Source organism: Bos indicus, chromosome 16, assembly GCF_029378745.1.
Source record: "Bos indicus isolate NIAB-ARS_2022 breed Sahiwal x Tharparkar chromosome 16, NIAB-ARS_B.indTharparkar_mat_pri_1.0, whole genome shotgun sequence".
In the NCBI taxonomy this organism is placed as follows: Eukaryota; Metazoa; Chordata; class Mammalia; order Artiodactyla; family Bovidae; genus Bos; species Bos indicus.
In genome coordinates this window covers 50262169-50286972 of record NC_091775.1, presented here as the reverse complement: position 1 = coordinate 50286972, position 24804 = coordinate 50262169, and the positions used below count along the sequence as shown (strand labels likewise).

Here is a 24804-nt window from a genome sequence, read left to right as displayed (position 1 = left end):
AGCACAGGCCCACGTGACACACAGGCCATGCTTCAGAGTGTTCAAGGACGGAACACAGGCTCTCTGCAGAACGGGTCCTGTGTCGAGGGTGGGGTGGGGTGGGATGGGGGATTGGCCACTTGGGGTGAAGTTACTTCCCCTAAGTCAAGTGAACCCCAAATTTAAAACTGACCTGGAAGACTTTCCTGTGACTTAAACCTTTTAAAAAAGTAAGCATTAGCCATTTTATAAATGAACAAGTATTTATTTTAAATAACAAAAATTACAGTTTATTCCATACATATTTACAAAAACACCTTGCTATAGCAAAATGAAAGCAAATCCTTTCCTCTGGAAGGAAAACTCGCCCAAGATGCTCTGCTTCTGTCCCATGGCCAATGTGTGCCACCTGGGCCTGACCACGCCCGGGTCCTACGTGCAGTCACCCCGCTGCCCAAAGGCCATACGCATGCCCTCCTCCATCTCCAGGAAGCACAGGCAGAAGTGGTCCTTGCTAAGGAGGGCTAGAGAGTCCCCGCTCGGATGCCAGCACAGGGAGAGCACCTGGAAGTCACCTGGAGAAGACAGGTGGCCAGAGGTTAGGGGAGACCCGGGTCCCAGGGTGACCCAGCTGGAATCCCAAAGTGTAGCAGCAGGCCCTGAGGTTCACAGGCAGGTGCCTCCCCAGAGCATCTGCTTGCGTCCCTGCCCATGCTCACCTTCCCCGGGCACCTGCACCGACACGCAGCCTGCCGGCGACCACAGGTACACCTTGCTGCCCCCCGTGCAGATGGCCAGCCGGGGCTGCTGTGGGCCCCACTGGAAGGCGCGCACAGTGCAAAGCTGCTCCAGCACCGCCAGCGGTCTCAGCTTCCGGATGTCCCAGATCCACACGGCGTTGGGGACACTGTCTGAGGAGGAAGGGGCACCCAGGCTCACGTTCACCCCTCGCTGCTCCGCTCCAGCCCCCAGCCTTTCACCATTGAGGATGCCCACCTTCCCCAGGGGCAGGAAGGGGAAGGGGGGCGTATCCTGTGGGCCTGGAACCCTGCTCTTTCCCAAAGAGAGCAGAGAGTGTGGAGGCTTGGGCTTGAGTGGCTGCTGGTCTGATGGGGCGATGGGCCCCAGACACTATTGCTGCAGGATGTCCACCCCGCCAGCAGCAGCAGAATGGGAAGAAGCAAGCGTGGGAGGTCCGGGCCCAGGAGGAGGCCGATGGGGACAGCACACACACGGGACGGGCCACTGACCGTTCCTCGTGGCCAGGAAGTAGTTGTCAGGACTGAAGGCCAGCGCCCCAATGCCGATTCTGGGGTTGGCTCTGTCAGCAGCCGGCTTTAGGGTCTGTAAGGAGACTGGCATCGAGGCAATCTCATCTGGGTGGGAAAAGAAAGTGCCCTGAGCCTCCCCGTGGGCGAGCGACCTGGGTCTGCGGTGCTGCCCACAACAGGGGAGGAGCTAAGCGTAGCTATCTGTGGGGCAAGGACACGTGACAGCAGGGGCAGGCAGGGTCTGACAGAAGGCAGGGCTGTAAGGGCACCTGGCCCGCCCTCCCACGTGAGGCTGTGGTCCCAGAGCTGTGACGGGCCCGGCAACACCACAGGGCTGGTGGTCGGCCCAGGCCCGGTGGCTCTTCTGGTGCCCCAATTACTCCCACTTTATGGATGATGAAACTGAACCAGAAGTGACCTCTGTGCCACAGATGCAGCTGCAGCTCCTCCCTGAGCCCTCTGATGGCCTCCCACTCACCCAAGAAAAGGTCAGCATTCATTAAAAAAAAAAGTCGCTCTCAGGACCAGCCAACAATCAGGAGACCCACGGCATGTATTCCATCCACGGAGCCAGAGCCCAGGCAGCCTGCTGGCTCTCAGCTGAGGACTCTGTCCACCAGGTATCGCCAGAGAGGAAAAGGATTGAAAGGAAAAAACGGAGTATCTGGAGTCTCCCTGGACCGAGAGGGATTTTTCTCATAATGAAAAGAAAGGAAACGGAGAAAGACAAGGGCGGCACAACCAGCCGAGCGGCTCACATTTGCTCTCTGAGGACGTCAGGGGCCCGGCCGCTACTCGGGGCGGAGGGCAGGCCAGGTGGCCCAGTGGCGGACTCTTCTCAGCCTCCTTGTACACCACCTGGAAGAGAGATGGCCCGGGCAGCACATGTGGCCATGGCCCCTCACTGTGCCCTCCTGGACCTTCTCCACAAGGTCCCGCCTGCAGCCGGCATTTCAGTGGAGACAGGTGACAGATGGGCCAGGGTGGGGGCACGTGTCACCAGAGGCTGGATGGGAAGGATGAACGGCTGTGGGGTGAAGGACCCGAGGCAAACCCTGTGAGGCCTCAGGTCAGTCCCACTCCCGCTCCTCCAGAAGGCCCTCCAGTCACCGCCCTTGTTGGGACATCCGCCCACACACAGGCTCCCCAGAAACCCATCCAGACCCCAGGGCTGTATAGCGGCCCACCCACTGCTTCCTCCTCACCCCACACCTGTCTTCCTTGGGTCCCTCACCTGCGGGCAACTCACCAGGGTATCTGCCCTCATTCCTGCCCCGAGGCCAGGGTGTCTGCCCTCATTCCCACTGTCCCACCCCACCCCCCGACCCGAGAAAGGCTGTCTGTCTGGGTCCCTACGGTCTCCCACACCTTGTCAGGGGCCTGCCAAATAAACAGAGCTCGATCCCTCCTCAGGGCCTCTGCCCTGCTGTTCTGTTCACACTGCCTGAATCGCTCTTCCCCAGATCCTGCACCACTTCCTCCCAAGGTCCGCCCCGGGGCCCCTTGGCAGGCAGCCTTCCTGCCCTCCCAGGGAAGGCTCCACGGGGAAGAAGCCGCCTGCTGATCTCTGCCTGGCACAGAGCAGGAGCTGGTCCCAGAGTCGTGGAGATGGGGGTGGAGGAGGCTGGGAAGGACACCACTTGGGACCCTTTGGGAACATGGCAGGAGAAACAAGGGCCACGGGAACATCTGCATTTAGAATGTTTCAGCATCAGAAGGTCATGTAACATGAGCCCCTGTAACACTTACACTAATAGTGTAAAGTCAAAGAGCAGCTTTCTATCCCTTCCTCAAACACACTTCCAGACTTACTATTTTGGGATTATTAACAGTTGCAGGATGCCCAAACTCCGTGATCATTTTCCAAGTCACGTGGTTAAGAATCCGCACCTGGGGAGAACCACATGGTCAGAGCCTCTGGGGCGCTGGCTGTGCATGGGCTTTGCCCCACAGGCCCCCTCCCACCTTTCCATCATAGCTCCCAATTGCCAGGAACTGACTGCTGGGGCTCCAGGCCACGGACTTGATGCCCAGAGACCACTCGTAGGCACAGAAGGCGGACAGCAGCCGGCCATCCAGGGAGTAGAGCAGGACCTTGTACTGCAAAGACAGTGAAGGCATTACTGAACCTGTGGCATGCGAGACAGCCACCCCAGGGGAGTGAGACTTGGGCAGAGACCCTGCCCTCCTCCACAGTGGTGGGAAGTGGAGACGGGGATGGTACTGGAGGAGCAGAGAGAACGTTGTGGAAAAGGGGAAGCTGGGTCTTAAATCTAAAGACTTGTAATAAAAGCTCCTCAGCTCAACATCTGAAAAAGGCAGAGTTCACGCTTGAGGCGTTCAGAGAGTGTGAGAAACAGACAGCAGTGCTACAAGCAGAGAGCGTCCCAAGCGGGCTCCCTACCTCCAGGCAGGAGTCCCAGACGGCCAGCACGCAGCCGTTGGGGGCCCACTCGATCCCTGCCAGGTCCTGAGTATCCGTGTCAAAGTGCTTCCCAGGCAGGCGAGGGGGGGAACAGATGACATTGAGAACATCTTCTTCAACAAATACACGAACATCTATCTCACACCTGATGCGTTAACACAGTATTTAATCTCTTCACCTAGCCATGGGCAGCAACACCTACAACTGTGTCCTCCTGCCATGATAGGCGGAGCAACATGCATCCGCGACATGGCTCAGGCCTCCGTGCGGCTGAGTCTCACCCCTTTAAGATCAGCTCAGGGGAGACCCTCCCAGGACATCGCTGCCCTGGTCAAGGAGGCCGCCAATCAACAGCATCCGGGATCCAGCCCCGCCCTGGGTGTCTGTGCCTGGCAGCCTCCTGCCCATCCAGGCACGTGGTCAGTATTAACCTGCAGCTCACTCCTCCTCATGTGGGCACGTGGACGCTAATACCACTGAGCCACCAAGAAGCCTAGCGGCTCCCATCTGGGGGACTGTTAACTGCTAACACCCTGTGAGCCCATGCAGTCTCACCGGATCCTGTGAACACCTGCCCGTGTGCGTGCCATGGGGTAACAGGCAGCACCCACCTTTGAAAACATGGAGCTGCCTTTCTCACACCACCCAGAAGAGCTTCTGGGATCTTCAAGAACGTACTTCCGCCCCCACCCCCGCCCCAGGGTCCTGGTGCTCCTGGTGTGCACCTCACCCTTAGCAGCTGCCAGTCACTGCAGACGAAGATGCTCACGTAGTCCCTGCAGTCCCGCCTCTCTGCCAGCGCCAGGTAGCGGCCGTCCCTGGTGAAGGTTATTCCTGCCGAGAAGAGGGAAAGGTACTGGGATCGAGAAGCAGTAGTTTTCCCATTAGAAGGAGAGAGAGAAGGCAGAGGTCTGAAGAGGGGAGGCAGCGCACAGACCCCGAGTCTGCGGCAGAGTGTGGGCACGAGGCAGGGTCCCCATACCCTCGATCAGGCTTCTGACGTACAGAGAACCTGTGAGACACACAGGGCGCCCCGAGCCCTGATGAGCCCCTAATTTTACGGGGAAGTGTGGAGCCCTACAGGATGCTGTATTCTCAGGAAATCAACTGCAAGAAGCTCAGCTGGGTCAACGCAGGCTCGTCACTACAGCTCCTATTTTTACTTTTGAATTTAAATTTGGAAGAAGTCAATTTAAGGTGAGAATCTGGCTGAAACGTCAGACTGTCCCTTCCAGGTCCACATCGGTGAACTGAGTCCTCAGCCACACTTCACACCTCAAGAGAACACCTAGGTGACAGAGCTGCTGTTTCACCAAGAAGCATGCGTGTCATCTGGAGAGACACTAACATACAAACTATGAAAACAAAAAATAAATGAACAATCGCATTTCACTCACATGTGAGCTTCAAGCCGCTGATGGCAAGAGAAAGAACAGAAAAACCTCTCAAATCATGTGATGCTTCCTTCTGTTTATTAATTAGAAGACAATCAAGTAATTTCATGATTCGGGAGGGGGCATAGACGAGCTCGCAGGTGCAGTTAAACGCGTGTGGGGGGTTAACTGAGGGCACCGTGGACACACGCCCTTCGTCCCTCCTCTGAGACTAGGAGAAGTACTAGGAGATCCAGGATGTACTTTAAGTCAATCAGGGGAGGGGTGGGTATAGAGAAAAAAGACTGGCTATGAGCTGAAATACAGTTGAGGCTACTTTTGTCTGTGTTTGAAATTTTCCAGGATAAAAAGGTCTCCAAACCCCCAAACAACTACAGAGAAATGGCTTCTAAGTAGCTCTGACGACTCACCTTGCTGACAAGCCTTAGGGTATTTGATGTAGGACACAGACTTTGTGCACAAGGACCACACAGTTATCCGCAGCTGCCGGGGAAGGGGGAGGAAGAGAAAGGAAAGAGCATAACTTAGCATTCTGGGAAAGAGTTGTGAGTCACTTAGGTCCAGATTGCCTGCACCTAAGCAATGGCACCCCACTCCAGTACTCCTGCCTGGAAAATCCCATGGACGGAGGAGCCTGGTAAGCTGAAGTCCATGGGGTCGCTAAGAGTCAGACACGACTGAGCGACTTCACTTTCACTTTTCACTTTCATGCATTGGAGAAGGAAATGGCAACCCACTTCAGTGTTCTTGCCTGGAGAATCCCAGGGACGGGGGAGCCTGGTGGGCTGCCGTCTATGGGTCGCACAGGGTCGGACACGACTGAAGTGACTTAGCAGAAACGAGATTTACTGAAGTAAAAGTATCAGGAGTCCCAGGGTGTTTTCTGCCTGAAGAAATGTGTCAAACTCACATCTACAATTGCCAATTTTTTTTTTTCTGGTGGTGCTATGTGGCTTGCAGGATCTTTGTTCCCCAACCAGGGATCAAACCCAGGACACGGAGGTGAAAGTGCTGAGTCCTAACCATTGGACTAGCAGAGAACTCCCACAATTGTTAAATTTAACAGTCTTAGTGTTTGGTTTTCATTTTGTGACAATATTATCTAAGTGACACAAAATTAAATATAAGTGCATTTTAGTTCAAAGTACAGTCAGCACCCCTTTCTGCCTGATAAATTAAGCTTTATTGCAGGCACAGCCACAGAAGGCAATGGCACCCCACTCCAGTACTCTTGCCTGGAAAATCCCATGGACGGAGGAGCCTGGTAGGCTGCAGTCCATGGGGTCGCTATGAGTCAGGCGTGACTGAGCAATTTCACTTTCACTTTTCACTTTCCTGCACTGGAGAAGGAAATGGCAACCCACTCCAGTGTTCTTGCCTGGAGAATCGCAGGGATGGGAGAACCTGGTGGGCTGCTGTCTATGGGGTCGCACAGAGTCAGACACGACTGAAGCAACTTAGCAGCAGCAGCAGCAGGCACAGCAGCCCATGGACGGTCCAGTATTTCTGGGGGATTCAGCATCCAGGGGTCCAAGAAGGCATGCCCTGGGATGCCAGGGGTGGGGGGGTGCTACAGTCAAAGTTTTCATATAGTAGCAAACCTAAAAATGTTTCTCACAGAAACACATCTAGGAGAGAAAGCCACACAAGATGCCCCCCAGTCTCGCAAAGCAGTGAAGGGGGTGAGTGGCTCTGCCTTGCCAGGTAGCTGGGCCTGGGGTCAGCAGGGACAGGGAGTGGTCCGACTGTCCGAGTGGAGGCTCTGCAGAGGATTTCTGGGGGACCCACTGTAGGCACGTCACACCAGGGGCTGGAAGAAGCTGTGCCAATGAAGGACTAGCACACCCAAACCCCCCATAGTCCCCTGACATGATGTGTTTGGGAGGCATATGCACACCACCCAAGCGGTCTCTGATTTACGGTTGGATTTCAAAGGTTCTTCCCACTCAGAGCTCCTGCCCAGGGTCCTGCATCCCAAAGGAGCCCAAGGCTTGAAGAGCAAATGAATGAGGAGGTTAGAGACACACAGATCAGATGTCTCCAGGGAAAGATGTAAAGTCGTGCACTGTTGTTGTTTAGTCGCTAAGTTGTTTCCAACTCTGCGACCCCACAGTCTGCAGCACACCAGGCTTCCCTGTCGTTCACTATCTCCCCGAGTTTGCTCAAACTCTTGTCCATTGACTCAATGATGCCATCCAATCATCTCATCCTCTGTCACTCCCTTCTCCTCTTGCCCTCAATCTTTCCCAGCATCAGGGTCTTTTCCACCGAGTCGGCTCTTTGCATCACTGAAGTTCTTTTCTATTGTTGACTCAAAGGACCTGTCTAAACCCTTAAAGATACAATTTGAGATGTTCTTTTTAAAAACCTTTTTTCATTAAAACTGGGCAAAAAGATTACACAACAACACTCATGGGCTTATAATGCTCATGTATGACATAACCACTTATGACATACATCCTCCCCACTAGACCACTCCCTCCAATCCTCCCAAGTGATCAGGACAAGGGGTGAGGGGTGACTGTCCTGTGGCTGAGGCAGGTGTCTGGGGTGCCCACTCACGTGGAATTCCGTCGTGTTGAGGATGTGGCGCCCGTCGGGGCTCCAGCAGGAGGCCACCAGCCCCGCCGAGCCCTCGTCTATCTTGCAGTGCCACTCTGGCTGCTCCAAGGACCACACCTGGACTCACAAAAGAGATGAACCCGTTTGCTACTCAGGCTTAAGAACAACTGGTGAGCTGCATGGAGGCAAAGATGGCCCAACTCTCAGAATCCTGCAGTGTGAAGGACAGGTCCTGGGTTGCACCAAACTTCTCAGTGATGTCACTGAGTGGTTTGAAGGCTTTATTCCCTTTGCTGTCTGAGACCTCACTTAGTTAAATGTGGAGTCTACAGCAAGACACATCTCAGCACTCCCTAAACACAGGAACCAGCTGGGCTGCTTGCTGAACACTTCCTGTTACAGAATGAACTAGGTTACAGATTAAGGACATTTACATGCTTTCTTGTTTTTAAAAGTACTTAAACTATTAGAGCAGTATTATAATGTTAAAAGAAAACAGGCTTTGACCTGTGCAGCCCCTTCCTCCGTACCAGTAGGGCTCAGAACAAGGCCCTGGGCGGGGGCTGTGTTTAGGGGGAGGGGGGAAATCCATCCGGAGGTACCTGCACGAGCCCCCGCTTGTACAGGGCACACAGGATGAAGAGTGAGTCAGCCGACCACTCGAGGTGCTGGATCTGGTCCAGGCATGTGTATAGCTGGAGGATCTGCAGGGTGTTCGCATCCCTGACCACCAACCGGTACTGGATGCAGGAAGCCTGGAGGGGGAGAGGAGAGGTCATGGCGGGGTGGGCTCCGGAGGAGGGCGCTCTTGGGACGGCAGCGTACCCTCTGGTCAGGATGGTTGCCTCCTCTCACTGCACACACGCTTTCCATCTAGATGGTCTTGTGTTTGCCATGCGGACAGTGTATTCCAAACAAAGATGAGTTAGCAGAAAGATGAAGCGTAAATGTAAAACCAGGTGCCCAGCTGTTCAGCCCCAGGAGGAAGTATTACTGCAGACCTCTACCAGCGTCATTTCTTCGCCTGTCTTCACTGCGTGGCAAATGCTAAAGCAGGACACGGCACTGGCAAAAGGCCCTCCGAGAACAACCAGCTCCCCTCTGGTTCTACCACCTGCAAACAAGCTGTGTGTGAGGCGCGAGCAGGGGGCTCCGGGCTGCGGTGAGAACGATCCAGGAACACAGCTCCCTTTGGTTCAGTGTCTAACCTGGACCCAAACCAACAGAAAGTCAACATACAGGTCTGAAATTCTGCAAGTGTAAGGACACATCATAAATGTCCGTCTACCTGTGATGAGAAGAACAGATAATACACACTGGTATCTGCTCACAGGTCCTGACACAGGCTCCTGATGAAACCCTTGGAAACTGCTGGGGGGCGGGAGCATCTCTTATTCTACTGAGGCAACTCTGAGTGGGCTCCTGGGGGGACTGTCACCAGAGAGACCAAGCCAAGACTAGAGGCTTGGAGTTCTCAGCCCTGCTCTCCTCTTCTCTTCAGCAAAGAGGGCTCAAGATAGAGTAAATGATCACCCAGGTCTATGTGGTGAAGCCTCCAAAAAATCCCAAAGATGCAGGGTCCAGAGCTTCCAGGTGGGCAAGCACACCCACATCCTGAGTGGGTAAGTGAGTGAAAGTCACTCAGTTGTGTCTGACTCTGCGACCCCATGGACTATACAGCCCATGGAATTCTCCAGGCCAGAATACTGGAGTGGGTAGCCTTTCCCTTATCCAGGGGATCTTCGCAATCCAGAGATCAAACTCAGGTCTCCCACACTGCAGGAGAATTCTTTGCCAGCTCCACGGGGACAGAACTCCTGCACTCGAGACCCCCAGATCTCACCCTCTTTATCTCTTCATATGCCTGCTCATCTGTTCCTTTATCACACTCCTTAATAATATGGTAAATCTGTTTTTCTGAGCGCTATGAGTCACTCCAGCAAACTAACGGAACCCAAACAGGAGGTCATGGAGCCTATATCCAGTTGGTCAGGAGCAAAGGTGACCGCCTGGACTTTCAATTGCAGTCTGCAAGGTGGGGGGCAGTCTTGTGGGGCTGAGCCCTTCACCTGGTGGACAGTGTCAAAACAGAGTCAAACTGTAGGACACCCAGCTGGTGTTGGGGAGAACTGCTCGGTGTGGGGAAAACCCCACATAGTAGGTGACCAGACGTTTCATAAGTGTTGAGTATGGCAGTCGTTTGAGAGGAAAAGGGACTGACAGAGGGAGGGCTGGGGGGTTTCTTACACACCTATTAACTTATTCCTAAACCTGAGTTTGGAAACATTTAACTCTTAATATAGTGTTCTTAAAAATACAGTTACTTTATGTCCACATTTGTTAATAATATCCAAATCCAAGCAAATGACTTCTATAACCGATCATACTTAACTATTAACCAGAGAGTGCATCATCATTCAAAAATCAAGAACTGACTTCTGAATGTTAATTGCCTCATGTTGGTACTTATCAAGGTCAAACTGGATTGTTAGGTTTTTGTTTTATGAACTTTCATTTTTAAAAAGCCATTGAGTCCCACCTGGGGAAAAAAGAGTGCGAGATGGACTGCTGATTAGAACAAATATACTGCTTTTTTTTTGTCCCTGCTTATTTTTTCACTTTGTAGCTTTGAAAGCTGTGATCAGTTACCACAAACTCCTAGTGAAATGAAATGTCTATAGAAACACTTGGAAAAACTGTATCAAATCTGTTGCAAGATGTTAAAAATGGCAACACAGGCCTACTTTTTTCAGCATTTAGGATAGAGCTCTGAAGAACATGGTTCCAGTAACATTACTACCTAGGCTCACAATTTTAATCAGAATGTAAAAACTAAAAGGTACCAGAACTAAATGAGGAAATGTAATCTTTGTCTCCATAATTCACTGGAAGTTTCATGTCAGTGAGTGAAAGTCACTCAGTTGTGTACAGACTCTTCGCAGTCCCATGGCTATACAGTCCATGGAACTCTCCAGGCCAGAATATTGGAGTGGGTGGCCTTTCCCTTATCCAGGGCATCTTCCCAACCCAGGGATCGGACCCAGGTCTCCCACATTGCAGGTGGATTCTTTACCAGCTGAGCCACTAGGGAAGTTTCATAAATGACCAAAAAGCAAATTTACTGGGGAGTATTCTGAAAAGTATACCAAGGTTTTCGGGGTGCCATTTAAGCTAAAGATATTTTGTATTTTGTAGCTGAATACCATACTAGGTGATTCAGAATAAAACCACCATAAAGAAAGTAAATATGTAATTTGAGGTATTAATACATCCATCCTCAGGGATAAATGGAATGTTGACAAAGCTCAGACTGAAAAGACAAAACAGGATGCATCAGTTAATAGTTAATGAAACTAAGTACAGTTTTTAAAAAGCATTTTTTTCCCTTAATGTCTTTCCAATGCCAATTATCACCCACCCACCACATTTCCCCCCAAGATTCTGAGAATGTACACTGATCATACTTGTATATTTCAAAACTTATATTTCATGTATGAGAGCTCAGTGATGTGAGAACCATTCTGCCATCCACGGAATGAGCAACTCAAATACCAGGAGTATAGACCACTCTCTTTATCTGAGCACAGAATGCTAGTTACCTAAGTCATTCATCTGGCATGTGGTAGAGACCCTCGAAGGGGGCTGGAAAAGGTGACAACAGTTAGCTGCAGCACTGAACTGTTTTATAGCCAACAGGACTATATACCTGCCTTTTGTTACAAACAAACAACAACTTATAGTCAAAGCTATGGTTTATTCCAGTAGTCATGTATGGATGTGAGAGTTGGACCATAAAGAAGGCTGAGCGCCAAAGAATTGCTGCTTTTGAGCTATGATGTTGGAAAAGACTCTTAAGAGTTCCTTGGACAGCAAGGAAAGCAGGGCAGTCAATCCTAAAGGAAATCAACCCTAAAAACTCATTGGAAAGACTGATTTTGAAGCTGACACTCCAATACTTTGGCCACCCGATTCCAAGAGCCAACTCATTAGAAAAAAACCCTGAAGCTGGGCAAGACAGAGCAGGAGGAGAAGCGGATGACAGAGGATGAGATGGTTCGATGGCATTACTGACTCAAGGGCGCAAACTCCAGGATATAGTGAAGAATAGGGAAGCCTGGCGTGCTGCAGCCCATGGGGTCACAAAGAGTCGGACACGACTGAGAGACTGAAGAACAACAGTCCACGTTTACTGTGTCCTGAAGTGTTAAGACAGTGTTGCTTTTACCTGCTTTTAACAGATGGAAACCGAGGTGCAGGCAGCTTCCCGGGTTCCCAGAACGCAGCAAGTGTCCAGGTACCCTGCTCGGAACCACTGCCCAGGTCACCTGCTCGAAGCCCACACCTGCTACCTCCTTCCGGGCCCCAGGTAGGCCCCACCCCCTTGGTTCCTCACCGCCCCGTGCGGACACGCGCCTCCTCGCGGAAGCCGCGCCTGCGGCCCAGGCCCGGCGGTCGCTCACCAGGTACTTGCCGTCCGGGGAGAACTTGCAGAGCAGGCTAGAGAGCTTGAACACCTCGGAGAAGTTCATGGCGGCCGCTGCACCCGGGGGACCGCCAAGCCCCGCCACCCCGGCCAGCCGCAACCGCCCCTCCGCGACCGGAAGTGACGGAAGGGCGGGAAGCGTGCCGCAGCCAGTCAGGACCCCGGGTGACGCGTGGCATTGTGGGGCTTGTAGTTCGCTACCCCGCCCAACGCGCGCAACAGCGCTTTAAAGCAGACAAGGTGTTTGGTCTCACCCAGGATTTCCGCCGGTGCTTGCGTGTGGGAAGTCCCGTTCAACTAGGGTTGCCACATAAAATGCAGAAAGTGCACTACAGCTGAATTTAGATAAACAACGAATCATTTTCCAGGATAAATATGTTCCCCAATACTATATGACACATATGCTTAAAAACTATCCGCTTGTCTGAAGTTAAAACGTGTCGTCCTGTGTATCTGTGTATTTGTATTCATGTATTTGTATACATACAAGAATATGAAATGTGGTGCATAGTACGTATATTACATTCTATATATACATAGAGTATGAATAAATATTCGTTTTTCTTCGTTTGTCTTTTGGGTAAGTCCGGCAACATGCTTCCAGCGAGGCCCTCACTTGGCGATTAGGAACTTCTCTGATCCAAGAGAGAACGAATTTGGCGCTCGCACCGCGCAGAAAGCTCCTGGATCTTGCGCGCCCGCTTGTCCATCACACGCGCGCACCTGCGCTCGGACCCGCGAGGAGAACAACACCCAGGCCGGGACCAGAGCCCCGCCGCAGCCCGCACGGCACGGACTGGAGCGAGCTCCTGCGCTGGCGCTGGCTCTGCTGGCCTCGCTCGCCGCCCCGCGCGGGCCTGTCCTCTTGCCCACTAGGGACTCCTGGTCCTCTTCGCCCTCGCGACCCTGCCAGGCCCAGCCAGCGCCTCTAGATCGCGCGGACCGGGACACCCGCTCCCGCTCTTACGTCCTGAGATCCGAGATCCGGCCCTACTCGCATCCGCGCGAATCCGGCCTGGTCTTACTCGCATCCGCGCGAATCCGGCCTGGTCCTGTGCCCTGGGGAAGCCCCCTCCAGCTTCCCAGAACAAACGGGTAGGGGATGCATGTAGGCGTCCTGCTCGGCGGTGCCAGCCGTTTTTGTCCCCGGCCAGATCAAACCCTGTGTGTGATTCGTCTTTGGGTACCCCAACCCCCATACCACGCACCTTGCAAGCAGTAGGTGATCAGTAAAGGTGTGTGGGAGTCAGCCAGATGGGCCAGGTGCTGACCCGTGCACCAGCCCTGGCTGCGCGCAGTTCCAGGGTAACTCTGCCGCGCGGGTTCCCGTGGCCTTGAGGCAGGTCACGTTGAGCACCAGAAGGCAGCGCACAGCAGGTACCCGCTGCCTTGAGTAGTTCAAAACTCGCCAGCCTGTTGGTTTCTTCAGCCAAGGCCCCAGAACTAGGTGGAAGCCCTGAAGACCCCGTCTGCCCTGCGGGGGCGACCGGTCTATGGAGCCCCAGGTGTGGGCGCCCTAGGAAAGTCTTGGTCTGAAGCGGGTCTCTGCGCGTAGAAATCAATTCCCAGTGCACTACCCATGTGTCGCCGTGGACACCCGCGCATACCTGCGCAGCGCGGAACGAAACCCAGCCCCTGGCGCGCGAATCGGTGGCCGGGGGAGGGAGCAAGGTGCCGGCTTCGACACGGGAGTGTTTGTGTTCGGAATTACTCCCCGGGTGCTGTGGGCACATCTCCCGCTGGGCCGAAAGAGACGCGTCTAGAGGGTATTCCCGCAGATCCACAATGCGGACAGGGGCCGGAGCGGGGCTGTGGCCTCGGCTGGGTGAGCGATGTAGGTGGCGAGCCCCCCAGGGCGGAGGAGCCCGGCTCGTACCACCCGGAAGCGAGCGGCTTCACTTAATCCCGGTCCTGGGGTTGCCACTTTCATCTCCCCACCCCCCGCCCCCGCCGCAGGCCACAGCCAGTGCGCGCACTCCGCAGACCTGGGTGGCCTCGCTCCTACGATGCCCAGCCCTTCCCCTGCCCCGTGGATCCTTCTGCTCCCGGCGTTGAGGGGTCTCGCGCCCGTGGGGGCGGAGGACTGGGACCCGGAAGATGCGGCGTTCCGGGGACAGGAAGGCGTCGGGTCGAGGGGTCAGCACCTCTGCCCTCCACGTGCGCGCTCCTAAGCCGGCCGAGAACCACTGTCCCGTTTTCGCAGCATCAGGGCCCAGGGGCCCGGCCCGCGTCCAACCCGAGGTAGGCGGTCCCGCCGGGGCCGGGAGGGGCGACGCGCGCCAAAAGACGGCGGGAAGGAGGCGGGGCAGAGTGCGCCCCGGGACCCCGACTCGGACGCGGCCAGCTGGGGGGGCGGAGCGCCGGATGGCGACCTTGGCCCTAGCCTGGCGCTGTTGCCCCTTGCTCCTCCTGCCAACGGCTGAGCGGCCCGCGCTGCCTTCCCGCCGGCCGGCTGCGGAAGGCGCTAACGCTGGCGGCTACCCCTCCCCGCGGCGCCTCCCCTCCCCGCGCCCATATAACCCGCCTTGGCGGCCGGAGCCCGCCCTGCCTCCGCGCCCGCGCCCGCCAGGCCGCACCCGCCTCTCGTCCCGCGCCCGCCCTGAGCCCACGAAGGGGTTACGCGGCGAAGCCCCGGCTAGCGCCAGGCAGCTCGGGCATCGATTCCCGGGGCTCCGACGGCACCAGGTAGGGAGCACGGGGACCTGGCGCAAGGGGCCTGGGCGTGTTTGGGCTCCGCCTGCGGGGCCTGAGTCCATAGCGGCGAGCGCATGGGCTCGCGGCTCTGAAGCTGGGAGTCGGTGAGAAGAGACCTTGTGCACGAACTCATGAGAGGCTGACCTGGGGTCTCCCTCGAGTATGACCAGCTACTGACACGGGGCGCGGTGGGGCGGCAGGGAGCCAGAGTCCAGCCGGGGAGGAAATGTGGAGTCCTGCCCCCAGCGTGGCGGCCTTTGGGGCCAGGATCAGCCTGGCTGGGATTCCCAGAGGGCCTGCCTCGGGTTAACCCCTCTCCACCCCAGCTTCAAGGGGAGGTAGGGAGTGCGACCCCCAAGAGGTTGGCTGCGGAGGGGTGCGGGTGCCGGTAGCTGACAAGCTCCTCCCCGCCGGGTGCCAGTCCGTCTGCACTCTAGAGGGCTGTTAGCAATCTGGAGGCGTTAGCCATCCTACCCCGCATGGTCGAGTGAGACCCAGGTCTTCCCTGGACCAGGGGAACTGGGCATAGCCCCTAGGCTGGTCCCAGGGGTGGTTTACCAAGGGGCCAGGTTCCAGAGTGGCATCTCTGGGTGGCCCTGAGTTGGCTGGGGTACCCACCTGTTTTCCGAATCTGTTCCAAACAGGGAAAAGAGGGGTCAGAATTAGGCCCTGGGCCGGCCTGGCCAGAGACCACACGTCTTTCCAGGACCCCTTCTCTCCTAGTCCTCCTTGCTTTGCAGTCGCCATCCTTTTAGGCCTTAGACTGGGGGGAGGGGGGTGCTGGGGGGCTATTATCACCTTCTTGTTGTTGTTCAGTCACTCAGACTCTGAGACCCCATGGGCTACAGCTTGTATTTTCCTTTGGTCCCTAAGCGGCTTTGCACAAAGTATGCACGTGTCTGCATAAGTGAATGGGTGATGGGTAAACCACCATCAACCAGCAAGGGGCCGGTGAAACAGCACGCCGTTCACTTCTGACCAGAGGTCATTGGTTCAAGTATGCTGTAACCTGTTTATTGAACGCTGTACATTTGGGAGCCTTTTGTTTGTTGGTTTTGCTGTCATTGTTACTTTTGTTTCACCTTCATGTATTATTAGCTTTGGGGGGAATGCACTGTTCCCCGGAAGTGTAGCACTCATCTTTTGACTTACTCCATAAGTTAAAGAAGAATTGTATCGAGAACGAAAAGTCAAAGTGTTTAACATTTTGCAACATATAAATGTATGGATCATGCATGTGATTTTTAAAAATAAGACAAAAAGTTGGGCTGGTACCAGAAGCTGCCAGGGTGTCAGTGGGGTGCCACCAGGTGAATGGCCACAGAAAGTTTAGCCCCGTTCCAAAGTCCTACTGAGGTTCTGGAGGATCGGGTGGTGTTGTTTAGTCTCTAAGTTGTGTCCGACTCTGTGAGCCCACGCACTGCAGCACTGCAGGTTTCCCTGTCCTTTACTATCCACCAGAATTTGCTGGGAAAACAGGAGAACAGGGTAGCTGTCTACAAATTCAGCCTCCAAGGACAGCCCCACGGAAGGGCCAGCCTGGTGCAATGGTTAATCCTGTAGGTGTGGAGGTTAGAACATTGGGGTTCTAATCCCCTCTCCGCCACTTACTTGTCATGGACGTCCAGTGACCCAGCCATTTGGAGCCTCAGTTCACCCGTCTATAAAGAAAGGCAATAATGGCCTCTGATCCAGAGGGTTGGAGGAACAGTAACCAAGATGCCATGTCTAAGTGCTTAGAATGACGCTGCTACACACAAGTGGGCCCCAAAGTGCTGGCTGTTGATGCTGCTCCAGAGGCCCTTGGTAGGGTAGGGGACATAGTTCTCTGGTAGCCAACAGGTCTCCCCTTGGGAGTGGGGAACGGAATGGCTGGCAGTGGGGCAGGAATCTGCCTGTGGTTTGGATGGAGGCTGCCAGTCTCTGTCGGGGGTACTGGAGCAAGGATGCCTCCCTGAGTAGTTATTTGTAGAGAGCTTGGGAACCGGACCTGGGCAATTCCTGCCTGTGGCCAAGGATGGCATTCACTCAGAGATTCTGACACCTTAAAGGGAAATCCTCGGTGGGTGAAAGGAAGCTTCATGTTCATCCAGCCAGGAGACTGCTTCTGGACAACAAATTCAAGGGGAGTTTGTCCTCGAAAGGCTTGTATAAAAGACATCGAGGATACACACAATGAACTTCGGGTTTGCAAAAAAAAAAAAAACAAAACCCAGAAACTTTCTTCAACTGTGCATTTCTTCTACCCAGCCCCCATAAAGGGGAAGGGCATGCTTTTATTTTCCAATTTGGGCATTTCCGTTGGAGTGCTGAGTCAATGTTTAAAACTACTCATTTTCTGATGATTTAGCTTTATACAGCAAAAATGAAAAAAAAAAAAAAAACCTGAGAGGAGTGTTTGAGCAAGTCCTGGTTCCCTTGGCCCCTGACCATGCTTCTGTCTGGATACTGAAAGCTTTACTCTTATGAGAACTGTGCCCCCAGAACACTGTGTGCCAGTTTACCCCTGCAAGCTGCTGTGAAGTGTTTCTGTGCCCTGCCCAGTTGTCTGGAACTGCTGCTGCTGCTAAGTCGCTTCAGTCGTGTCTGACTCTGTGCGACCCCATAGACGGCAGCCCACCAGGCTCCCCCGTGCCTGGGATTCTCCAGGCAAGAACACTGGAGTGGGCTGCCATTTCCTTCTCCAATGCATCAAAGTGAAAAATGAAAGTGAAGTTGCTCTATCATGTCTGACTCTTCACCGCCCCATGGACTGTAGCCCACCAGGCTCCTCTGTCCATGGGATTTCCAGGCAAGAGTACTGGAGTGGGTTGCCATTGCCTTCTCCGTGTCTGGAACTAGCAGCATCCATTTGTGTGTAGCCAAAATACACAAGCCACCTGATGCAAAGAACTGACTCATTGGAAAAGACCCCAATGCTGGGAAAGATTGAAGACAGGAGGAGAAGGGGACGACAGAGGATGAGATAGATGGATGGCATCACTGACTCAATGGACATGAGTTTGAGTAAACTCTGGGTGTTGGTGATGGACAGGGAGGCCTGGCGTGCTGCAGTCCATGGGGTCGCAAAGAGTCGGACATGACACGACTAAGCGACTGAATTGAACTGAAAATATACAATATCTTTTTTTTTCTTTAAGTTTGCCTTCTTAAGTAGATTACATAGGACTCCTGGAAAACCCTTTCTGAATGTGTTATGCAGAGGAAAGTTGATTTTTTTCTATACAAGAAAAGCCTCTACTCATCGGGGCTCGAGTTAAAGACACTTTTACTGCAGCCGGCTCTGAGAGTCTGCACGAGTGGGCGGGCATTAACTTTTCATCTGCATCCCCTGCTTCGTGTCTGCTCTCAGGCTGGTATTCCTTTGCAAACCAGACATTCGCTCCTCAAAAGTATTTTCTTTTCCTAGAGATCATCCCTCAAATCAGAGACCCAAAGAAAGCAAAAACTCCTAAAGGAATCACTGATATTTTCATTGTATGTGGCAGCTGCTGTGGAAATCTCAGAATTTCGTTTGTTCTTGTCACTGAGTTGAAATAGTCGTCAGACCTGCTACCTGAAGCCCCATAATCACCATATCACGAATTGGCTTTTATCTTATTTTGGCCAAGCCATGCAGCTTGTGGAATCTTGATTTCCCCGACCAGGGATTGAACCCGTGTTGTCAGTGAAAGTGCGGGTTCTTAACCACTGGACAGCCGGGGAATGTCCCTAATTTTGCTTTTAAATATCATCCTAACTGTGTTAGTGTCCTGGGGCACTAACCAAGAACGAGGGGGCTGAAAACAAACGAAAAGGACTTACTCTTTCGTGGGCTGGAGTTCCAAAGTCCAAAACGCAGGTGTGGGCAGAGCTGGTTTCCTCTGGAGGCTCTGAGGGAGAGCGCGTCTGTGTCTTACCCCTCGCCCCGAATCTTCCTGGACTTCTACGCACACCACCCCAATCCCTGCCTCCGGGTTCACGCGGCCTCTCCTGTGTGTCTCCCCGTTTTTGTCTCTTATAAGGACCCTTGTCATTGGGTTTAGAACCACAGCAATCCGGGAGACCCCATCCTGAGATCTTTATCTTACAGGTCTACAAAGGGGAGGGGGGTGCCATTCAACCCACTAGAATAATCGTAATTCAGTGTAGCTAGTTTCGTTGGTAATTTTTTGTTTGCCCATTCTGCACACGCGACCTCTGGAACCCCCAGGGCCCAGGGGTCCAACCTGGGCCACGGCACTGGAAGCACTGAGTTCTAACAACTGGGCCACCAGTGAACTCCCTGAAATATGTTTCTTTCTTTTTTTTTTTTTTTCTGAAATATGTTTCTAAGAAGTGTTCCAGGGGCCAGGACATAAAAGGTGAAGAAACTTCTTCTAACCCACACCCCTCTGTGCTGAAAGAGGAACCAGACACCCCTCCCCCCAGTCTGTTCCAGGGCAGCCAAAGGTGCAGGGAGCCACTTCTCCAGCCTCTGGCGGGAGTTCTTCCCACCACCATCCCGCCCACCCCACCCGAGGCTACGTGGGCCGTCACAGCCCCCAGAGGTGGGAGAGAGAACAGACACACAAAGCAGCTTTGGGCCACCGGCGCCAAAGAGGGGCTTAGAGGTGGGCAGGCATCAACCTGGGGGAGTCCGGGGAGGAGGGGCGGCACCTCCGAGGGAATTGGACCAGGAGAGAGGCCAGGCAGCAGGGAGGGCCCTGCAGGGCTTGAAGAGAGGAGACGGGGCCTCCCCGATTTCGGGCAGCTCTAGAGGGTCGGTGGCAGCGACACTCTGGCCCTTGGGTTTAGAATCCAGTCCCGCAAAGAGTGAGCCCCAGAGGGACCTGGGAGCCAGAGGGGCGGGGGCACCAGAGTGAGGACCACGCTCCAGCCCCGCCCAGTGCTTCTGCCCTCCCATCTGTGTTTTGGGGCAAGGGTGAGTTATAACCCTGACAGTAGACAGTCATAGTGCGCCCCCCGCCCCCCCAGTGTACGTTCCTCTGGGCGTTTACCACACTTGTAGGTGGGCACCGAAGCCAGAAACCTCAGACCAAGTGATTAAATCAGATGCAGGTGTGTCTGGCCACCCATGCCTGGCACACCACGGGCAGAGGGTACAACAGGCAGGGCCCTGGGCTGGTAGTCCAGACAGTAGTCCAGAGCAGACCTGGCTCCTCCATGACCTTGGGCTAGTCCCCAGGCTCTTCATCTTTGGGCGGGGGACACCCACCTGCCTCCCCGTTGTTGGAGCCGGAGCCAGGGCTCCCATGAGTGGCCCATGGGAACACACCTGAGAGCCCCAGAGGGCAGACTCAAGGTGCCCAGGGAAGACTGGTCCAGCCCCTTCCATGCCCCACCAGACAAGTCTGCCTCCCACCAGCCAGGGTTCGGGGGCCTGGGCATCAGGGCTGGGCTGGGTGCCCAGGGGTCCCTCCGCTGTGGTCCTGCTCAGGGTGGCTGCATGTAGAAGGGTCCAGTCCCTGGTGTGTCCCCGCGCAGTGCCAGCCGGCAAAGCATTCCCTGAGGCCCTGGGTGCCTGTGAGGAGGGACGGGGGCTCTAATTGCTCACCTGCCGCTCCAAGGTGCCAGGCCCGGGAGGCGGGCATCTGGGGAAGCCTCTGGCTAATTGGGGCGGGCGGCTTCTCCTGGGGCAGGGATGGACTGGGTCCTTCTGAGCAGGCAGCGAAGATGCCTCTCCTCCTCCCCGCTGACTTCGTGGGCTCTTTTCTCCGTCGGGGCTGAGCCGTGAGAAAGACGCAAGGGCCTCTCTTATCAGCCTTGGGCCTCCAAGCTTGCTTGCGTGGTGCCCACCTGCCAGACAGAGGCCACTTCTGTGTCCATCCAGCATACACGCCAGGCTCTGGGGGACGGGTCAGAGTGGGGACCAGGAGGGCAGCCTGGGGCCCAGTGTGGGTCCTGCCATCCTGCACAGTGATGGAGGGCGGCTTTTGGGAGGGGTGCGGCTTGAGGAGTCTCTGCAGCTGTTGGGGCTACAGGAGGGGAGGCTATGCTTCCCTCTGCTTTGTGTGAGCGCACGCGCTGAGTTTCTCAGTTGTATCCCGCAATTTTTGACCCTGTGGACTGTAGCTCACCAGGCTCCTCTCTCCACGCAAGAATACTGGAGTGGGTTGCCATTTCTGTCTCCAGGGGATCTTCCCGACCCAGGGATCAAACCCTCGTCTCTGCCAGGCAGGACACAAATAAACAGATCAAATCACCCTCTCCACATTGGGCGGTCCTGCATTTAGGGTCCTCAATCATTTGCATTATGTGCAATGCAAATTTAGCACAATTCCCCAAAAGACAGTGGGAGGGCAGGTCATTATTAGTATGCAGATCAAAAGGGGATCCCCTAGGTGTTTTCTGTGACCTACAAAACCCAGTCATTAGAGGCCCCTCTGCTTTTACTCATCTCCGTTTCCCACACCCCTCCCCCCTTCCCCTCACTCAACCAACAAAACCCCGGTAATTAGGAGACGCTCTGTCTTTTTTTATTTTTTTCACGGAGCCAGACAAGCTGCCACTTGCTCCAGGCTTCTTAGCTTCTGATCAGGGGTGCTCCTTGCCTAATTACTTGGCAGTAATGAGCAAGGAGGACGCAGGTTGTCAAAGTCCCCCCAGCTTTTAGAAGGAAGCTGCAAATTAAAAATGAGGTATTGGTAAACAAGATGCTAATTGGATTAATGTGAAAGTAATGAATTCTGATAAAAAGTGGTCCAAATAGACAGTTGGAAGATTGAGGTCGCTGTGATGCCAAGAGCACTGCCTGGCTGTCATCTGGTCCGTGTGATGTTTGAAAGAATTAGGATACTAGGAAGCGTCTGCTCTCGCGGTGGAGTGTGCAGATGAAGGAAAGTGAAAGAAAGAGCCCCGTGTGAGCAGAGCGTGGGGAAGCCGCGAGCCATCCCAGGCTGTCTCTTCGGAGTCTGGAGGAGTCTCTGGCCAGACAGGGTCATGTAAAGTGGTCAACAGAACCTCAAGTTGCTGACTTTCTCTTTTCTTTCCTCTGCTGTCACTAAGCCTTCATCCTTTTTGTTTCCTCCTGATAAATCTGCTAGATGTGTCAGCTGCTGGGCTCCCGGACTGGAGCCGGGACTGGGACGAACGGGGTTGGGAGAGACTGGCTTGGCCCTGCCTGAACCTTTTTGAATCTTTTGAAATTTTTGCTACTTAGTAGTGTTTCATTGACAAAAAAAAAACAAAAACAAAAACAAAAAACAAACAAAAAAACAATCCACAGAGGTAAAAAGTGACGAAAGTCATGGTGAGGGTGACCGAACTTGGAATCAGCTAGCCCAGATCTGCTGTGTGAAGACTGGCTTCGGTTGATGAGTGGAAAAATACCTTCCCCATGTAAGGAGAGAAAATGGGGCTTCCCAGGTGGTGCTAGTGGTAAAGAACCTGCCTGCCAGTGTATGCTAGACAGACGCAGGTTCGATGTCTGCTGGGTCGAGAACATCCCCTGGAGGAGGAAATGGCAACCTACTCCACTATTCTTGCCTGGAGAATCCCATGGACAGAGGAGCCGGGCGGGCTACAGTCCATGGGGTTACAAAGAGTCAGATATGATTGAGTGACTAACACAAGGAGAGAACGTGAGGATGTGGCCAGTTCAGCCCTTGTGGTCCCAGGGAGGGACCCTTTCCTGACCCCTTATCTGGGCACCTCTGGGTATAGCCGGGCCTTGGGGATAATCAAGCCATTGTGACGGCCCTAACTTTATGGTCCAAACTAATCCTGAGCCCTGATATTTCAGAATTCAGATTACTTTTTTTCATTTTGCCTTCTCAGTTGGTAAAGAATCCACCAACAATGCAGGAGACCTGGGTTCAATCTCTGGTTGGGACGATCCCCTGGAGAAGGGAAAGGCTACCCACTCCAGAATTCTGGCCTGGAGAATTCCATGGACTGTATAGTCCACGGGGACGAAAAGAGCTGGACATGACTGAGCAACTTTCACTTTTTCATTTTAGAAAAGTAGCATAGTGTCTGAATCGTCTGTTTTATGATACCACCAAGAGGTCCGATAGGAGCACCCACGTTTCTGCAATGACGCACATGGATGTTTACCCTAAACATCAACAAAGACCATGGATGGTCTCATGTCTGTCCACCCAGTGGTGTCAGCCCCAGACGTAAGGAAAGGCTTTCAGTTTTCTGAGTTTTTTGGATCTCAAAGTTCAGAAAAGGGATGTGGAGTGGCTTAAATCAGTATTCCGCAGAGTGTCTAACTCTTTATCCATCCATCCACCCATTACTTGTCATTCATTCCTGAGCACCCACAGTTTACCACGTTCCGTTCCGAGGGCTAAAAGCCCACAGCCTTGCCTCCCAGTGATATCAACCTAAAACCAAAATTACCACTCCTCAGAGACCAGGCACAAGAAGGGGAAGCAGGGTGCTGACTGCAAATATGCAGGGGCTTGCCAGAGCCTAAGCTTCCCCCTGCTGAGGGTCCTGGGCGCAAGCGGTGACTCAGAGCTTCCTTTGTTTAAAGACGTGGGTGGGGGGAGGTCTTGACCACCAGGGTCAGGATGGGCTGTGCCCAGAACTGAGACAGAGGCCCTCTGGGCAGCTTTGAGGCACCTGCTCCTCCAAGCTGTCTCACCAGCATTTGGAAACTAACACGGTGCTGGGGTGGGGGGTGGGGGTGGGGGAGGAGCTGAGAGAAGGTTTCAGAACACACAACAGGTGGGTCAGGAGTTTGGTTCAACTCCTGGAGTCTCCTGAATCTGATGGTGGTGGTTCAGTCCCGAAGAACAAGCACATCCCAGGAAACATGGCACATGCTTTGCCCAGGACGCGTCTGAAATAGGTGGTTTAGTCAGAGGTTCATCTGCTGGTTTTTAGGCCCAGCTCTGCTGTGTGATGTGCCTTAGTCTCACTGTGCCTCCATATCCTCACCTGCAGAATGGAGACAGTAGCTGTTCTCCAGGGCTGCTGCTGCTGCTGCTGCTAAGTTGCTTCAGTCATGTCCAACTCTGTGTGACCCCATAGATGGCAGCCCACCAGGCTCCCCCGTCCCTGGGATTCTCCAGACAAGAACACTGGAGTGGGTTGCCATTTCCTTCTCCAATACATGAAAGTGAAAAGTGAAAGTGAAACTGCTCAGTCGTGTCCAACTCTTCGCGACCCCATGGACTGCAGCCTACCAGGCTCTGCCGTCCATGGGATTTTCCAGGCAAGAGTACTGGAGTGGGGTGCCATCGCCTTCTCTGCTCCAGGGCTGACATGATGACTAAATGATCCCTGTTTGTAAAGTGCTTTTCCGGTGCCCCGTGCCCAGGGAGTCACATGTCGGGTGTGGCACTGAGGGTTCACGGGGATCTGGCTACTGTCTGTTGACTTCCTGACACACTTTTGGGAAGGCACCCTGAATGAGCAGGGGCTCCTGGGAAACGCTGAGAACTGGAGGAAGGATCCTCTAACAGTGGGAGGTGGGTTGGTGGGAGGTGGCCTTGAACATGCCTCTGCTGCCTCCTCCCCAACCACGAAGTTGCTGCCCCAGCAGGAAGCAGGGGTTTCTCCTTCTTTCTTTCTCTGTTTCTTTCTCTCTCTCTCTGCACTAGGTCTTAGATTCAGCATGTAGTATCTAGTTCCCTGACCGGAGATTGAACCCAGGACCCCTACATTGGAAAAGACTCTGATGCTGGGAAAGATTGAAGGCAGGAGGAGATGGGGATGACAGAGGATGAGATGGTTGGACAGCTTCACCGACTCAGTGGATATGAGTTTTGAGCAAACTCATAGGAGTCGCTGAAGGTGAGGGGAGATGGCGAAGGACAGGGAAGGCTGGCGCTGCAGTCTACTGAGCAACTGAACAACAGCAGCCCCTGTACTGGGAGCTCAGAATCTTTGCCACTGGACCCCCAGGGAAGTCCAGAGGTTTCTGTCTAAAGACGCAGGGCTGTTTTAGCTGACCCCCATACAGGGCCCCCAAAATGTGTCTTGAATAAAGGGCATTTACGGAAGGCAGAAGAAGGTCCTCCCAAAGCATCCATGTCCTGGTCCCTAGAAACTGTGACTTAT

At 53.9% G+C, this 24804-nt stretch overlaps 2 protein-coding genes across 6 annotated transcripts in view; one reads left to right on the top strand and one right to left on the bottom strand.

The window, feature by feature from the left end:
- Positions 1–223: 223 nt before the first annotated feature.
- On the bottom strand, positions 224–12238 carry WRAP73 (WD repeat containing, antisense to TP73). 4 transcript variants are annotated; one of them, XM_019976868.2, is made up of 12 exons: positions 12092–12221; positions 8234–8386; positions 7632–7748; positions 5480–5552; positions 4406–4509; positions 3655–3741; positions 3216–3350; positions 3063–3140; positions 2009–2108; positions 1230–1355; positions 699–890; positions 224–554 (listed from the first exon to the last, which is right to left on the bottom strand). In XM_019976868.2, exons 1-12 carry the CDS (start codon positions 12158–12160, stop codon positions 412–414), a joined length of 1377 nt encoding a protein of 458 aa, XP_019832427.1. In that variant the 5' UTR covers positions 12161–12221; the 3' UTR covers positions 224–411. The 4 variants fall into 4 exon arrangements, with proteins under 4 accessions (XP_019832427.1, XP_019832428.1, XP_019832429.1 ...); XM_019976869.2 differs by lacking the exon at positions 3655–3741; XM_019976870.2 differs by lacking the exons at positions 7632–7748; positions 8234–8386 and having other exon boundaries at positions 12092–12238.
- A 1862-nt stretch (positions 12239–14100) lies between these two features.
- Positions 14101–24804, top strand: part of TP73 (tumor protein p73) — a 74809-nt gene continuing 64105 nt past the window's right edge. The window contains exon 1 of one of the 2 annotated variants that reach the window (XM_070768334.1): positions 14101–14355. The gene's annotated coding sequence lies outside the window, so the exon portion shown is untranslated. Of the gene's footprint in view, positions 14356–14438; positions 14800–24804 lie in introns of those variants that run through there. The other variant, XM_070768333.1, reaches the window with a different exon arrangement.